The 19005-nt window shown below is 37.3% G+C and overlaps 2 protein-coding genes across 2 annotated transcripts in view; one reads left to right on the top strand and one right to left on the bottom strand.

The window, feature by feature from the left end:
* Nucleotides 1-6017, top strand: part of LOC110443211 (protein Wnt-8b-like) — an 18912-nt gene extending 12895 nt beyond the window's left edge. Inside the window, exons 5-6 of the mRNA XM_021487268.1 lie at nt 2550-2692; nt 2906-6017. Coding sequence (XP_021342943.1) covers nt 2550-2692; nt 2906-3403 — 641 coding nt within the window. The 3' untranslated portion in view covers nt 3404-6017. The remainder of the gene's footprint in view (nt 1-2549; nt 2693-2905) is intronic.
* Nucleotides 6018-6914: 897 nt separating this feature from the next.
* Nucleotides 6915-10978, bottom strand: LOC110443217 (substance-K receptor-like). Its single transcript, XM_021487275.1, has 4 exons — nt 10648-10978; nt 8967-9406; nt 8184-8300; nt 6915-7286 (listed from the first exon to the last, which is right to left on the bottom strand). The coding sequence occupies exons 1-4, from the start codon at nt 10976-10978 to the stop codon at nt 6915-6917; spliced, it is 1260 nt and encodes a 419-aa protein (XP_021342950.1).
* Between the last annotated feature and the right edge of the window lie 8027 nt (nt 10979-19005).

Raw genomic sequence — 19005 nt, 5'->3', positions numbered from 1 at the left:
GGTCCCCTTGTCAGGCTCTGACTGAGTAGACCGACGGGTCCCCTTGTCAGGCTCTGACTGAGTAGACCGACGGGTCCCCTTGTCAGGCTCTGACTGCGTAAACCGACTGGTCCCCTTGTCAGGCTCTGACTGAGTAGACCGACGGGTCCCCTTGTCAGGCTCTGACTGAGTAGACCGGCTGGTCCCGTTGTCAGGCTCTGACTGAGTAGACTGACGGATTCCTTTGTCAGGCTCTGACTGAGTTGACCGACTGGCCCCCTTGTCAGGCTCTGACTGAGAAGACCGACGGGTCCCCTTGTCAGGCTCTGACTGAGTAGACCCACGGGTCCCCTTGTCAGGCTCTGACTGAGTAGACCGGCTGGGACCCTTGTCAGGCTCTGACTGAGTAGACCGGCTGGTGCCCTTGTCAGGCTCTGACTGAGTTGACCGACTGGTCCCTTTGTCAGGCTCTGACTGAGTAGACTGACTGATTCCTTTGTCAGGCTCTGACTGAGTTGACCGACGGGTCCCCTTGTCAGGCCCTGACTGAGTAGACCGACGGGTCCCCTTGTCAGGCTCTGACTGAGTACGTATTCAACACGTTTTATACGTACATTGTTTATGTAAAAAGTAAAACTTTCAAAACTGATGAATCTTATTGAAAGTATCAATTTGATATTGTTGTGAAAAAACTGATGATATACCTCAAATGAAATAATCAGTTATCATTTTCTACTCTACTTATAAAATCTCCCAAAAACACTTACGGCCTTGTGAACGTTTCTTAACAAGAACATTATTATGCTGACCTATCGCACGTTTTGATACATGGACCTGTGCTTAAAGCATACAACTATAGTACCCCTTTTTACAAATGAATCGTATGTGATTGTGTAAATTAGCAGCAACCTGTTCTGTTAAAGTGACAAAAAGGTCGCTTTGAACTGTCAAATAGTGCGATATTTGTCATGTGAACGCCCTAGGAAAACATGTAAAGACACGGGGAATCTTATTATTTCCTTCCGCCACTTACAAGGCAGGACGTGTATAAAGTCTATACTTATAGTATTAATGAAAGCGAGATATCTGTGGTTTAATCCATACTTAAGGATGGTATAGCCAATTTACTGGCATACTTACGCCTTTTCCCACTTTTGCCTGAAGTCCTTTAACGCCGTTTGACATGATATTCCATAAAATGGTCACCTAATCGTGTTATTTATACTTGAGTGAATCCAAGAGCGGTCACGTCTGTGATGCTTCCACATGTACAATAGGCAGTGAATAAGCTTGTTTTGTAGATTTCCTCCTCAATGTCAGGACATACCTTATGAACTTATGATCACAAGACAGTACAAGCGTGCAAAGATTTAGTAGTCAAGTAGATTTTAGAAATCATTCGATACACTTATTTATAAATACCTTAAAACGCATTCAGGCTCAGATTATTTCAATAGGCACAGTCAATCTCAGTTTAGTGTGTAGGTTCTTTATATTAAATATCCTCTGTCGTACGTTTGGTATGATGCAGCAGTTTCGTCGCCCATATGTCTTTGTTTGAGGACGCAATGACTCTGTAATACTGATTATATCACTTAATGATCATAAATAAGGATTGACATTCTCACACCTAAAATATATATTTTCATTTTTCTTGTGTGTGGCAATGTATATTGTAACGTATACTTTGTTAGCTCTGATATGCAATATAAAATAATCTGGTATACTCCAAGATGTAAACCTACATGTTACGTGTTCGATAAAACACATTTGTATTATTACGGCATTACAGAGATGATGCGGAGAAGCTATGGTAAATACATTATTTTCTGTTTACCAAATAGTTGAGGTCTTGTATTGAATATGGTAGGTTTGAGACATTAAAGTTAGACGTGATGTGTAAGAAAAAATAGAAATATTCTACTACTGTTACCATACCTCCCAGTTACTACTGGCATTCTTCATTTGTATACCCTACTGCTTCAAAATATGAGTGAGCACCAAGTCTTCAATGACATCTTTAATTTTCCCTAGTCTTTGTCCAATTTAAAAAAAAATCTATTAATAATAAAACAATGTCTCACAATACTTTAAGTAGAGTGACAAGAAGAATCGATGTATTTTACATATGTAAAAAAAAACCTATTTCAATGGTTGAAAAAAAACCCGAAAATTGGATAGCAAATGATATCAAAACAATAAATAAATGGTGTGAAATATGAAAGTTTGGAATTTAATTGAAATATTGTGTTTTGCTTTCCTTTAAGTAAAGTTAGTTTTTCAATGCTATTACACCAATATCCTGTGATGTATTGTGTAATAACTAATGTACATGTACAACTGTATGTTATTAAATTGTCGTAATGTGCATTTTAGCATTTGTTTATACAATGTTGTGTTCCATGGTTATATGGTTGAACCTTGAAAAGATCCTGAAAGTCTGCGAATAAATGGAAGAAAACGAAATTTCAAATGTCCAGTTTTGTGTTAAAATTTTAAAGTTAAAATGACAGCTAACAGAAGGAAAGGGTTTCAGATATTTTGGTCTAGTAATAATATACATTTTTCAGGAGGATACAACTGGAGCTGGGGTGGATGTAGTGACAATATCAAATTTGGTGACTCCGTCTCCAAACATTTCCTCATGTCAATGCAAAAGGCGAAAGATTCGTATGCAGCAACTGTAACTCAGAACAGTGGTGCCGGTCGAATGGTAAGTTAGTTGGAATTGCCATGTGTTCACCATTGTATTTAATATATTTACATGGATTGCCGGTACTACTAAACGTGTTACACTTCGTCAGCGACTTTTTGGTATCACTATCTAACAAGTATTCATTTATTTTCCTTCTGTATAACAGGATGCTTACTTGTATACTTATGTACAAATATTTTATAATTAACATGCCGTTAAATACCGTTTCAGAGTGTTCGAAAAACAACGCACTTGATTTGTAAATGTCATGGTGTGTCCGGAAGTTGTAGTGTGCGGACCTGCTGGAGACAACTCGGCAATTTTCGCTCAGTTGGAAACTATCTGAAGCGGAGGTACAAAAAGGCAGTACATGCAAACTTCTTCGATGGAAAACTGCGACAAGGCAATGACGTAAACGGTGTCAAGTTGAACATGATTTCTAACAAACAACTTGTATTTTTGGAAAAATCTCCGAACTACTGCAAAGCAAATGACAGCCTCTCTTTGAACGGAACGTTAGGGAGGCAATGCTCCAGGAATAAAGTGGGTGTGAAACAAAGTGCTGCTGAACGCAAGAGTTGTCGGACCTTGTGTAAAGCATGTGGTTTACTCGTGAAACATGAAGTGGTTACTATCAGGACCACATGTAACTGTCGCTTCCACTGGTGTTGTCACGTGGCCTGTTTCGATTGCGAACAGAAGCAAGACGTCTACTCTTGTAGCAAGTAACATATGAAAATATGTATTTTGAAAACTGCTCACATTACGACGGACGGGATATACTGTCAGAATTCCGTAGGATATGTTTTATGTACTTATACGTTAATTTGTCCTTTTGTTATCATGCTCTGTGAATCCATTCACTAAATTATAGTCAATACTTTAAATACTACCGAAGAGCAGTATTGATTATAATTTAAATATTTCTGTTAATGCATGTGTACTAATCAGAAACTCGGAGTGCCATTATTTGTAAATATATATGAAAATGTTGATGTAAATAAATGTGGATGTTTGCTGTACCGCATATCATTTTTTCACGTCCAGCATATTTCTTCTTAATACAAGTTTGTAGTCTTTATGTTCGATGTTATTCTATTACCTTGTATCTGGTCCAATCATAAGAATATTTTCATATTTCATAATCTCACCAAAAAATTAAAATATCAATAAAATGCGCGAAAAAGTGATATCCGGTATGCAGCATCGATATTCAGAATTATGCAATATTTCCTTGACCTGTTACATAATAGTGCATTAATTGTCATTATTTATTAGATTATGTTGTTCATTACTTTCAAAGCTCATTATTTACTCAATCAAAGTTTCATTAGTTTTCCAATTACTTATGTATTATTCCCCTTGTATCTTACCATGAAAAATAATGTCGATTTATTATGTTTCCCGTACGCTTAATTTCGTGAAACGATCTTTATTTAGTTATTCGTGAGTTATAAATTCGCGTTAAACAAGTTTGAATTAAATGATTCGCGTGATATCTTAAATATTAGCGTTTCCACCACGTTGTTTGTTTAACGATATATTTAAATAATTATTCGCGTGACATTTTAATTCATTATCATTGTTAAACGCACATTTTACGAGTGGACATTATATGAGGCAAGACATAAGTAATTTACAGTATTAACGTTTTATACTTTATGGATTAAATAATTAATATCATATCAAAGCTGTAATGTTATCATGTAAATAATCACGATATTACAAATATGTTTTTTTTTAATGTGGTAAATCACTGTAAATCGACCCTGCGTGGTTGACTACACATAGGATCAATAGTTCTGGCGACAACGAAGCAAATCGCACAGCCATACTTTACCGACTTACCTTATGGTAAGGAACATCGTGCATTACATGTATTATTTGTTATGTTAATTTGTCAATTTTATAGTTAATGTACTGAAAATGGACATAAGTATTTAACATGCTGTGGTATTTTACATGTTCCGCGTAATTTTGGTCAAATTATTGAACCTCAAAGTAAATGTATTACTGACAGCGTTCACGAATATTACCCCCAACGCAGAATGTGCAGTGAGTATAATCGTGAATAATTCCGCGATTGGAATGTCATTAGTTCTTTATGTCAAATCAAAATGATTGCATATTTCATTGTATTGTTTAATCTTCTTATTCCGAATTATACTCATACGTACGTTAGCTTCTTTTAATATTCATATATCAGCAAACCTAATATTGCCCAGACCTGACTTTGTCAACAAAGAGGTGCTTACGCATTTGCACCAATAGATACTTGTTGTTTTTTTTAATCATTTTTGTCTCTATTCTGTCGAAGTGATGAGGAATTAATGAATAAGAAGTTGAACATTTAATTCCATAAAGTTTAATTTTTGATTTTATTAAGTGGAGACAATGGTCTTTATCCAAAATAACTAAATCTACTATACCGTGCTTTTTTGAGTGATGGTCTGTTGACTAAAGGCATATCTTCCCTTGATATTTCGACCAGAAAAAATATTTGAGACAACTACAACTACAACTTTTTTTTTATTAATAACTTATTACAGTATTTAAAAATAAAAGTTTTTAGCATTGTCTATAGAAATACAATAAGTTGTACTTTTTCATAGAATGGCACTTTCAATACCCCTGTTTCCTATTTCAGGGGTCAATAATACAATTGCGTTGACCTAACTAAGGATTCAAATACACATTTATCTTAGATAATGATTAAAACCTCCATATGCAAATTATATGAACGAAGGGGGAAACCAAATGGTCAGTTTAAATATCAAATGTCAAATAAATATGCTGTACTTGACTTTGAAATATTGTTGTATAACACATTTGTCAAAATTCAGATGACTTGGTTTTGATATTGAGATCTTTTCAGTTACTTTGAAATTCATTTATTTTAAAAATCATTGATTATTTGTTGATCTGTAAAAGAAAGATTGCTAAAAATTATAAACGAGCATCCATATTGAGGATTTGATAATCTATTTTCGTCAGATAAGAGGAAATACAGCTTTACTAGTTATGTTTTATATCATGGTTCATTAAACATGTTAATATTGAATACTTTTATGGCTTCATCACAGAAATATTTAACTCACTAATGTGACTGCAACACTTAACGTTTGTTCAACTCCTCAACTTACATAATATAACTAGAAGCTCGTGGAATAGGAAATTACCATTAACATACTATAATATGTATCCAATAGTGTCATTTATTGTGTTAGAGTTATAATAAAAAAAAGTGGAATATTTGTCAAAGAGTATAGGATGTGAAATTGCGTGAATGTCTGTGATAATAACATGTTGTTGAGAATAAAGCAATACATACGCTAATACACTCGACTATGTTTTACATTACCTATATTTTATACATGCGTAAAGTGCTCCTTCAATCACTTCCAGACAGGTGGCGTATCACATATTTCTGGCTGCCTATATCTATCACTATCTGTGTATGGTTGTACACACCTCCTAGCTTGTCACTCGAAATCACTTTTAACATACTCCAGACGACAGCACACTGTAACAGCAATTGTCTGTCACCGACTCAAATGTCTCCTGGAGAGGATTGTTAGTAAAGGTCAATATCTCCAAGGCAGTAGAAATCACTGAGTGAACACGTGCTAAACGACATTACACACTAAATATACTGCATTACTATTTGGTGGTCCCAAAGAATCACAATTTTCCCTTCAGGATGAAGGCTCATCAGTTTTTACCTCGAGTTGTAATAGAATGTCAAATATCACCAACTGAGCTTACAAACAAACTTATTTATAATGAAATGAACTTACAACAGTAAATATGTACAATAGCATATTGATTGTTTCTATTACTCTTGTATTTGTCGAACTTTGTACATTTTTTGTCGCTTTGTTTAAGGCAATTTTGCTAGACAATACCTTATAGTTGATTTTCATTAGATTTTAGGGAAATTTGCATTCGCACCATTATCTTTGAAAAGTTGTTCTCCCTTGATTCCAACTTTAAATTTTCCAAAAACAAAGGATCAATAAACATCAAATCTACGAATCACCCTAGCAAAAATGAGAAAATCGATGTTATTATTAACCAATTATTAAAACTAAAGATACGTTAGAAATGCCGCGCCAGTTCCCATAAATGCAAAGAGCGAAGAATGTTTGCTTTTATGTTGTTTTGTAGGAAATTTAGGAATCCCCGCAAACGGAATCCAACACAATGTGCACGATCCAATTCTAGCGAATAAAGCTCACGACTATGTTTCCATTGATGGGTTAATGCACCCATTTGAAGTATTGTTATCACTTTCCTTCTGAAGAAAACCGTTCACTTTATCCGAATCGACAGATTCTTCTTTAAATTCCGCGTTACTAAACGCTTGCATTGAATCTCTGTGCATGGTGCCATTGTATTTACTGATCACAGATTGTCTAGTGTCGGAGATGTTAAGGCTCCGGCCTGAGTCACTCCTGCTTCGTTCATGCTTAGAAAATAAACCACTGATAGTGTCTTTGAGGCCCTTACGGAAGTTTTCGTTCATACCACCGTACACCATTGGATTAATAGCACTGTTGGAATAAAGGAGCGTGACGGCGGCGAAATACACAGGATTGTACCAATCTGGTAACTGTAACAGAGGAAAAACAACATTGTTACTTTGAGATCATCACTTTGATTCCACCTGCCTGGCCATACACGGTGTAACCTCTCCGTTTCCTGACTGATCATGTTATAACTTTGTTTTTTTATCTTGCTGTATCCTTACTTACAACCTTACTAGTTACTTTTTCTTGTCTCGCCACCTCATTTGCTTATTTCTTACCTGGCTGTTTCTTGTCTAACCATCTTACCTGGCTGTTTCTTACCTTGCTGTTTCCTGTCTTCCCATCTTACCTGACTGTTTCTTACCTTGCTGTTTCCTGTCCACCCATCTTACCTGGCTGTTTTTTACCTTGCTATTTCCTATCTACCCATCATACCTGGTTGTTTCTTACATTGCTGTTTCCTATATTATTTTATATTTTATTTTACATCTCGCATGTTTTTTTATTACCATGTTATTTTCTGTCTCACATATCTTAGTTTGTTTCCTATCTTACGGTTTCCTGTCTGATCACATATCTTAAATCGTTTTTACCTTGCTATTTCCTGTCTGATCACATATCTTAAATCGTTACCTTGCTATTTCCTGTTTGATCACATATCTTAAATCGTGTTTACCTCGCTGTTTCCTTTCTTAGCATATATCTTTAATCGTGTTTACTTTGCTGTTTCCTATCTTAGCATATATCTTAAATCGTGTTTACCTCGCTGTTTCCTATCTAAGTTTATATCTTAAATCGTGTTTACTTTGCTGTTTCCTGTCTTATTATATATCTTAAATCGTGTTTACCTCGCTGTTTCCTATCTTAGCATATATCTTAAATCGTGTTTACTTTGCTGTTTCCTATCTTAGCATATATCTTAAATCGTGTTTACCTCGCTGTTTCCTGTCTCATTATATAATATTTTAGTCGTTTGTTACCTTGCTGTTGCCCGTTTGATCCTCCACCTCTCTGTACAGCTCATACAACTTCGCCACTTGGAAAGGAATCGTGCAGACTATGAACGCCAGGAGGACTGCGAATAACATCTTCACCACCTGTGGACGCACAATGTATACCGATAAGTAAAATATTCCGTAATATTTCGGTCAACATCTTCCAATATGATATAAATAAATACCGCAGAAACGATTATCGTATGTTACCTGAGTGACCTAGTCATTGCCTAGTTGTTAAAATTCTGATTGGCTAAACGACATTTCAGCATAAAACTTTCATCTAGTATATTTACAAAATCATTGAAATTTAAATGACCATCGGAAGTAAAAGAATACAAAATATGTGAAAATTTCTCCATATTTCTAAAGAGACCCTTTCCAACCCTTTCCTTTGACGAATCGTTAAACTAGCTTTACTTTTAACAACTGAATTATTTTGTATTACGTTTCCTAAGCTAACTGCAATAAAATATGTTTTACTTCTGGTGCTATTTTTCAATTATTGAAATAAAAACAAAACCTTTACATTCTGGAATTTAAAATGATCACCGCAAAGGGAATGACCATGACAAACCTTATTTTTTTGCAATTATGTTTAATAATAAATAGATTCGAACATATAACTTATTGACTCAATAAGCTCATGAATCCTCATTCAGCTGATTTGTGTTGAATGTGATGTCAAGTTGTCATATTTTATATTAAGACTTGAGACAACACGTGATAATTTACAAACACAGATACGACAATAATCAAAAATAGTACCTTTTTCTTTGACTTTTGTTGAACTGTTGATATTGAAATTGACCCACTACTTGGTACTATTTTCTGCTTGCGGAGTCTTATAAAAAGGATGCTGTACGTTATTGCCATGACGAGCATTGGAATCCAGTTGAGTACAACAACGACACATGTCCAGAAGGCGCGACGAGACCGACGTCCACTGTCACAGTCTCCGTCCGCCTCGCGCACAGAAGGCCAGACATCCGTACAGAACTTCTCCGTGAAGTCGCTCCACTGGCGTTCATTGTAAGTGTACACGAAAAGCACAGGCATGCCGATCGAGATGGCGGCCAGCCATACGAATACTGCAACAACACTGACTTTGCGCTGGGTCACTCTCGACTTCAGTGGGAACATGATGGCAAAAAATCTGTCACAAGCCAGCGCCATCAGTGTAAACACACTAGCACACATCGCAGTAACTGTGGGGAGAAAACAGCAAAACTTGTCATCCAATTATCAAACTTATGTGAATGTACAATTTATAAAAACAAATTCCAAGCAGTCGTACGTTAGAAAAAGAGTGGCAAGCTTTTGCTGTTCGAAGGAAACGTGACATTCTTCATAAAGATAGCTGGATAACAGCATTGGATTTTATTTATTTTACTTTTTGAATATACACCCACTCGAAGATAAGACCAAGTAGTAGTTTACCCCCGCAGCATATTTGTATCACTATTTCCGTACGAAAATCTCAGAAGAAATATTTCGCTGAATTGAATGTAAGTTTACTACGAATCAACAGTTGCTGATTTGACGGACAGACGTGACGATGTCCCTTCGTTGTCCATTTACAAATCCCACGGCTTTAGTAAATTCATCAGTTACAATTACTTGTAGTTTTGATTTTCGGAATCCAAAATGTTACATATATATTCACCGGAAATACAAAATAAGGAGGCAATTATTTTTGAAATGTTTGTTGTTGAAGAAAGTCAAGCAAACAATTTTACTGCGCCTTTGTCAATTGATGACTAATAAGGGTTACTAAAGGTCAAAAGAATGAATATATGTCGAAATATAACGAAAGTTAAAATGTGCCATACAACTATTTAATAACGTTACAAGGTTAAAACTTCTGATTACAATAGATAGTTTATTCTCAAACAATTATTTCATGTTAACCCAAATACTTTATTTAAGAAATGTTATGATCAACATCAATCATCATTGCAAATTTACGTTATTTAATAAACCATAATCACAATGACTATTAATATTGGCTATAATAAAATATTTTCTCGTTGTTTTTCAACAAGTATTTTACTTGTTTTTCTTCTTTTAAACACACCTTTCAGTGTCAAATACGTAGGACAGATTTTATTTCATTCATAAGACTAATTACATCCTCTATGACTCTGCTGCATAAAGGAGATCTTTCCACTGAATCAAAATACAAATGAAATTTAATCTTTTTTGTGGTCCGGGTTACATATACATTTCTGGAATATTTCTTTCTTATTTGATTCATTAATTGATTGATTGATTGAGTGGTTTTAGGTCCGCTTCACTACCGAGTAGTTCGGTTATCCAGCAGACGATAGTTCGTCCTTTCTGGAAAGGGCTTTTATAGGTATGTCTCCACCTTATCCAATTTGACATTTGCTTGTTACAGAAATATAATGATCTGAAATAAAATATTATGACTTCCACAAGTACTCACTTTGGACGAATGGGTTGAATTTACACATAAACCCGCCGACGGTCCAGCCCTCGGTCACGTCGTCCACGAGGTGCATCCATATGGAGAATGAGGCAACGAACAGGTCGGACACCGCCATGTTGACGATGTAATAATTGGTAACTGTTCTCATCTTCTTGTTCCGCCAAACGATCACGATGATAAGTAAGTTACCTACAATAGCTATCAGCTCCATGCTCGCCACAATGGTTATCTTAACACCTAGTTCCCAACTTGGGAACGTTTTTAGTTCACCAGGAAACGGATTCTTGCTGACATCCACAAATGGATGGTCCCCGCATTTGTCTGTCATTCTTGGTGGTCAACGTTTGCACTACCAAGAAACGCTTCTTCCAGAAAGCAAATGTATCTATGTGAGTGATGTGCCTGACTTAAAACACATTTATACTCCGTGTCTAGTAACCGAATTACATATTCTTATGAACGAAAATAACTTAAAATACATTTCAAGTATAAATGGTTTTAAAACGGACTTGTGTAATAAAATATCTTCACCCTCAGCACACATCCTGTCCTGTTAGGAAGCATTTTCTTTGATGTTTATTCTTGTCGTTTTGTAACGGTAACTGGAGCTGTGGGTACGATACCTCTTACCACCCTTGGTAATGTGTGCAAATCACTTGGGGGAGGTCATGAAATGGTAAAATGCAAGCAATAATAGTCCGTTCAAGGAGCACACCGTCCGGCAACTAAGCCAGGCCTTGAAGAAGTAACCTGTATTGGTCTTGTTTGACCATAGTCCCTTGTGCGATTCTTTAACGCAATTTGCCTCACCAGGTCATAAAAAACATCTTTAAATAACTGTATTTCAATCACTCGGTATTGACCGTCGGATTTTACGATCCTATAATATGGTGATACATATTTATTGAGTCATAAATATTGGCTGTGTGAGAACGGGACGGGTTGTAAATGACCAATTGACGAGATGTGTAAACAAGGCTGTGATTTATTGTCCAATGGAGTAGGCAGTCGACCGTGTTTGCCTGTTGGCTCCTTGTCCTTTACGATAGGGCTGCTGCTGCTGCTGGTAAATATGATACCAAAGTTTCTAAGTGACATCAAAGAACAAGATTACGTGACAGATATATTGACTAAACAATATGATGTCAAATGGAGAGTCATCCTTACGGAGCAATACGGTCATTTGATATTAGTACACTAATCTCGTCTGGTTGGATGTGTATTCTCATCCACAATCGATGTCAATCAATGTGTGTATCGCTACCAGTTTAGTCACAGTACGCTGATTACTCCTAGTAAACACTAGAGTTGATTGCTTCATTCAAAAAGAATAACTTGATTTTAAATGCTCCATGTAGCAGTGTTTATCTAACTTTGTGTTTATTTATAGGTAGTTAATACAATACTTTCCAATTTCTATTTTCTACTTTTCCTCCTAAAACAATTTATTTGATTTTTGCCACCACTATCATAGAATAGGTATTTATTTTGGTATTTTCCGGGTTACTGGTGTTATCAAACGTTCTGACGGTACCATATATATTGTATCTGATTGTTGTAACGTTTTACATTTTCAAAATTGGAATTGTGTGTCAATAACAAGGATCATGATTGACATATAAGCGGACACGTTATCAGAATAAACGCAAGTGTTACATCAATTTTGAAAATGATCTTTTGTACATCTTTAGGCCAAAACGGCGTGTTTGACCCCTTCCTGACCTAACACAGGCAGCATCATAACTCAACATAGACTAACGGGCAGCCATGTTATATTTGCCGAAAAAGTCGATTGATCATTGGAGTAAAATATGTTTAATAACCGTAAGCTAAGACATGTATATGGATAACAAAATTGAGGACATAGACAGTCTCTTCACATTGTTTTTAGAATGGCTGGTGTTTATGATAGTACACAAATAAAGGTTATCGCTGAATACTCTATTTTACTTTGTTATAATTGTTAATTGATTCACATCAAATGAATAAAGTTTTGCATCTGCATGAACACGTGGGAACAATTTTGTATACATACTGAACGTACTTTAACAGCATTCGTGGTTACGGCCGTTCATATAGCGTGTAACTGATGTTCCCCATTCTCTATGGAAATCCCACCTTTACCCTTACTAGCCTAAGTGTTCGTGTATTTATAACCTTTACCTAATTGCTAACAACAGACATAATACCCGGATGTAGTTATTTGGAAACACTTCGTTATACCATTTATGTGTTTTTCAGGATTTATATAAGATCGTATTAATGTATTAAAGATTAAGTCATAACTACGTTATACATGTCATATAATTGATAATGAATATTAGATGATGTCGTAAGCCGAGGTGTTGTCGTTAAATCGTTATAAAATAACACAGACAGATGGTACCAACTTCTGTCCATTCACTATAAAGGTTTACTGTGCACAATTAAAGATATTTAACATCTCAAATTTCTATCTGCGTTTTTATTATTGTTATTTTATTTCTCCTTTTTTGCATAAAATGAAGTATCGTGAAAAATTACTCTGTTTACATTGTGGAGTTTACACAAGAAATCGCCATTTACACCTTTTTGACCGCGAAACACAAAAGAGTTCATAGTAGTTCATCTATGAAACATAAATGTCTTTCGAAATTCGCACCAAGTTTAGTGAGTTATCATATTTTTCTGTCATTTGTCGAAGGCAATGCCGGGCGCCCATTTTATCTTTTTTTAACTGGACAAAATTCACAATGTGCTAAAAGATCATTTCCATGAAAGTCAGTTCTTTATATTTTAGAGTTAATTTTGATTTTGAAGGTTCTAGGTTTTTTTCGTTTCAACTAATTCAGAATAGCTGTAAGCTGTCTAGTTTTTTTCGGACTGACCAGTAAACGGTCTGACTGGTCAATACTCAGATGAATATCATTCACTAGACAATCTATTGATATCATTCAGAAGGTAAGAATAATCACTTTTTACCCAGTTGTGATCGGACATACCTTTGTGTTCTTTTTCTATTGTGCTTATATCAATATTCTCATTATTCTTTTATTCATTCGTATTCTGTCTGAGATCACGTCGTGACGATGAACTTTATTTAATGACATGATAATAACGTTTCACAGGAACTGTTATTTTTATGTTTAACCGCGTCTGTGTCCGTAACGAAGCACAGTTTTATATACAATTTTCGCAGTTTTGTTTTGAACTAGCTAAGATACACTAGGAAACCTCGAAGCGTATATTAAAGGGTATCGGTGTGGCACCTTCCGGAGTATTAATGATACCATCGTGCAGGTCGCATATTGAGTATGTTGCCTTGAGGCAGTCTGGAACATTATTTATTCCTTACCATGCGGTTGGTGTTGCATGTGTAACCCCGGTATGCCAGGGTAGTGAAGGGACAGGTAGACAGGTTATTAAAGGTTACCTGCAGTATCATGTTCGTCCTCAGTGACAGTGTCAGATTATTTATTTTTTTTCAGATTTTTTTTTTTTTTTTTTTTTCAGTGTCGTCGTCTGAACGGTCATGAATTAGCAAATTAAAGACATTGTAATAGCAACTAGTGTAGTTTTTATAAAGATATATTAGACTGTTTATTAGTATATCGGTCACCGGAGACTAGTTTCATTTCTGGATCCGTCAGGGAAGACTCCGAGGAGACAGCACTGGGATTTATTAAATATCTTCGTTCACAGCCTTTTATCACAAAATCTATCACACGTGTTTCTCTTTTTATTTTAATATTGGTTCGATATACTCTTTATTTCCTTGTTATCTGGACGAATGTGCCCAACAGGATAAGTAGCAAAATATCCAATAATAACAACCAGCTACAATTGTATATATGACAAGTTGGTTGATATCATTCTCGTTTTGTAAATGCAAATACACCACCATACATTGCCCTGACACACGTACACACATGGAGACACGTCCTTGCTGGTAATAGGACGTTAAACATAATAAAACCAAACAAAACAGTTTTCAAATGTATTTTGTCCTGTGTACGTTTGTGACTGACATCAGTACATATTCGAACGGTAGTCTTTTGCTATTTTGTATGCCTCGAACGGAATCCACATTTTAGGATTTGTAGCTATCATCAGTTTGAACATATCACTCTAACGAGAGGTGTCCTATTTTTCTCGCGAGAAAATGCGTTTATTTCTGCGTATAATGGTGGTTGGCTTCTGTATATAGTTGGAAGGTGTTGTTATGTCTGGAGAATCCAAATTGTCGCTGACACCGATTTCCTAACTATGATAAAGTCTTCCAGATCCTCCCAGTAACGTACTGTAAGGGTACTTGTATAACGTTATCTTAATTTTAAATAGTTGTTCGTGCAAAGAAAATGTTTATAGAAGGATATACATTGGTTTTTAGTTGAAACCAAAGCGGTTTAGCTGCACTTTTAAAGCGTTGCTTTGATATTCTGTCTGCATTTCCCCACTAATGTGCTGTTCCACTGTGTCTCTGGGCTGCCAAGCTCTGTAATAAAATATATCATGCATCACTCTCCCAGTAATTCTCTTTACAATATTGGCTTGCTCCTGGCACTATTCGATCAATATGTATCAAGCTAAGCCGATTGTTGTCAACTTAAAGAAGGTATTATTGATATACGAACAATAAAAACATATGACTTGCTTTTCATTTAAATGCTGACGTTTGACCTTTCTTTTGACCTTTCTTCACTCTGGTTTGTATTCATTTTCTGTTTCTTTCTCATGATGAAACCCATTACTCAAAATGTTGCTTCATATGAGCAATCAGATAAAGATTCATGTACAACGAAATCCCAAGTTGGTGTCACTTGTGCTTATGTTGTCTTTGTGTATTGACGCTGTGGTAGATAGTGTACGTGTGTGTTGACGCTGTGGTAGATAGTGTGCTTGTGTGTTGACGCTGTGGTAGATATTGTACATGTGTGTTGACGCGGTGGTAGATATTGTACAGTTTGTGTTGACGCTGTGGTAGATATTGTACGTGAGTGTTGACGCGGTGGTAGATATTGTACGTGTTTATTGACAATGTGGTAGATAGTGTACTTGTGTGTTGACGCTGTGGTAGATATTGTACGTGTGTGTTGATGCTGTGGTAGATATTGTACGTGTGTGATGACGCTGTGGTAGATATTGAACGTGTGTGTTGACGCTGTGGTAGATATTGTACGTGTGTGTTGATGCTGTGGTAGATAGTGTACGTGTGTGTTGATGCTGTGGTAGATAGTGTGCTTGAGGGTTGACGCTGTGGTAGATATTGTACGTGTGTGTTGATGCTGTGGTAGATAGTGTACGTGTGTGTTGATGCTGTGGAAGATATTGTACGTGTGTGTAGATGCTGTGGTAGATATTGTACGTGTGTGGTGACGCTCTGGTAGATATTGTACGTGTGTGTTGACGCTGTGGTAGATAGGGTACGTGTGTGTTGATGCTGTGGTAGATATTGTACGGGTGTGTTGACGCGGTGGTAGATATTGTACAGTTTGTGTTGACGCTGTGGTAGATATTGTAAGTGTGTGTTGACACTGTGGTAGATATTGTACGTGTGTGGTGACGCTGTGGTAGATATTGTACGTGTGTGTTGATGCTGTGGTAGATAGTGTACGTGTGTGTTGATGCTGTGGAAGATATTGTACGTGTGTGGTGACGCTGTGGTAGATATTGTAAGTGTGTGTTGACACTGTGGTAGATATTGTATGTGTGTGGTGACGCTGTGGTAGATATTGTACGTGTGTGTTGATCTCGGGGGTGGCCGTATCCTTAATAAATTGACGCTGTGGTAGATATTGTAAGTGTGTGTTGACACTGTGGTAGATATTGTACGTGTGTGGTGACGCTGTGGTAGATAGTGTACGTGTGTGTTGATGCTGTGGAAGATATTGTACGTGTGTGTTGACGTTGTGGTAGATATTGTACGTGTGTGTTGATGCTGTGGTAGATAGTGTACGTGTGGGTTGATGCTGTGGTAGATAGTGTGCTTGAGGGTTGACGCTGTGGGAGATATTGTACGTGTGTGTTGATGCTGTGGTAGTTAGTGTGCTTGAGTGTTGACGCTGTGGTAGATGTTGTACGTGTGTGTTGATGCTGCGGTAGATATTGTACGTGTGTGTTGACGATGTGGTAGATATTGTACGTGTGGGTTGATGCTGTGGTAGATAGTGTGCTTGAGTGTTGACGCTGTGGTAGATATTGTACGTGCGTGTTGATGCTGTGGGAGATATTGTACGTGATTGTTGACGCGGTGGTAGATATTGTACGTGTGTATTGACGATGTGGTAGATAGTGTACTTGTGTGTTGACGATGTGGTAGATATTGAACGTGTGTGTTGACGCTGTGGTAGATAGTGTACGTGTGTGTTGATGCTGTGGTAGATAGTGCGCTGGAGTGTTGACGCTGTGGTAGATATTGTACGAGTGTGTTGATGCTGTGGTAGATATTGTACGTGTGTGTTGACGATTTGGTAGATAGTGTGCTTGAGAGTTGACGCTGTGGTAGATATTGTACGAGTGTGTTGATGCTGTGGTAGATAGTGTGCTTGAGTGTTGACGCTGTGGTAGATATTGTACGAGTGTGTTGACGCTGTGGTAGATATTGTACGTGTGTGTTGATGCTGTGGTAGATATTGTACGTGTGTGTTGACGCTGTGGTAGATATTGTACGTGTGTGTTGATGCTGTGGTAGATATTGTACGTGTGTGTTGACGCTGTGGTAGATATTGTACGTGTGTGTTGATGCTGTGGTAGATATTGTACGTGTGTGGTGACGCTGTGGTAGATATTGTACGTGTGTGTTGACGCTGTGGTAGATAGTGTACGTGTGTGTTGACGCTGTGGTAGATATTGTACTTGTGTGTTGACGCTAGCTGGTGTACATGGTATTTTTCGGTTCGGACGCTGTGATCTATTTGTTTTCTAATTGATGTTATTTCTCGACCACGCCTATGTCATACTGAGTCTTCATTCCATATTTTATTATTTCATTCCCCCTGGAACTTGTGACTGTTACTTTAATAAGAATCAGTACTTATGAACGACTGAAGCAAACTAAACGCAATACCGTACACTTACACTTCCTACGTATAGAAAGTAGTGTGATTATATACCGTGTCCCCTCCACCAAACAACACCATCACCACCACCACCACCACAACCTACATTTCCAACAACAAGAATATCACCACCACCTACTCCAACAACACCACCACCACCTACTCCAACAACACCACCACCACCACCTACTCCAACAAAACCACCACCACCTCCACCACCACCACCTACAAAAACACCACCACCACCAACTCCACCATCACCACCACCACCACAACCTACATGTCCAACAACAAGAATATCACCACCGCCTACTCAAACAACACCCCCACCACCTACTCCACCACCACCACCACCACCACCTACTCAAACAACACCACCACCATCACCACCTACTCAAACAACACCACCACCACCACCATCTACTCAAACAACAACAACAACATCACCACTAAAACCACCACCACCACCTACTCCACCACCACCACCACCACCACCACCACCTACTCAAACAACACCACCACCATCACCACCTACTCAAACAACACCACCACCACCACCATCTACTCAAACAACAACAACAACATCACCACTAAAACCACCACCACCACCTACTCAACCAACACCACCACCACCACCTACTCAAACAACAACAACAATATCACCACCACCTACTCAAACAACACCACCACCAACATCTACTCGAACAACAACAACAACATCACCACTAAAACCACCACCTACAATTACAACAAAAACGAAACAACAACAACAGCAACAAAAAACACCAACACCAACAATATCACCGCTACAACACCAACACCACTTCCACCGCCACCACCACTCACAACAACAACACCACCACCACTTACAACAACAGCAACACCAACACCACTTACAACAACAACAACAGCAGCAACAACAACAACAATAATTCCATCATTTTCAACAACAACAACACCACCGCCACCACAACCACCACCACTAACAACAACAACCTCCCCATTACCACCACTACAACAACAACAACAACAACAGCAGCAACAACAACAATACTTCCATCATTTTCAACAAGAACACCACCACCGCCACCACCAGCACTACCACAACACCAACAACACTACCAACATCGCCATAACCACCTTCACACACCAAAACGCTGTTATCTAATCGAACACCGCTTCATTGTCTGTACGTGCTGAAACACTAAAGAATTCAATCATACAAAATGGATACATGTAAAGACAAAGTAAGCAAGGGCATGTTTTCGCTATAGTAAACACTGTATAATAGTAGGAAATGAAATATGACTATAAAATA

This window comes from Mizuhopecten yessoensis, unplaced genomic scaffold (assembly GCF_002113885.1).
Source record: "Mizuhopecten yessoensis strain PY_sf001 unplaced genomic scaffold, ASM211388v2 scaffold716331, whole genome shotgun sequence".
Taxonomy (NCBI): Eukaryota; Metazoa; Mollusca; class Bivalvia; order Pectinida; family Pectinidae; genus Mizuhopecten; species Mizuhopecten yessoensis.
Note: the sequence above shows the minus strand (reverse complement) of the source record. Positions and strands in the feature narration are given on the sequence as shown.

Excerpts from the sequence above, each read along its gene's own strand:
- LOC110443217 (XM_021487275.1), bottom strand. The coding sequence starts at position 10,978 with ATGACAGACAAATGCGGGGACCATCCATTTGTGGATGTCAGCAAGAAT. Across the intron at positions 8,301-8,966 it reads AACAAAAGTCAAAGAAAAAG|GTGGTGAAGATGTTATTCGC; the intron begins GTACTATTTTTG and ends GTGCGTCCACAG. Across the intron at positions 7,287-8,183 it reads ATCAAACGGGCAACAGCAAG|TTACCAGATTGGTACAATCC; the intron begins GTAACAAACGAC and ends CCTCTGTTACAG.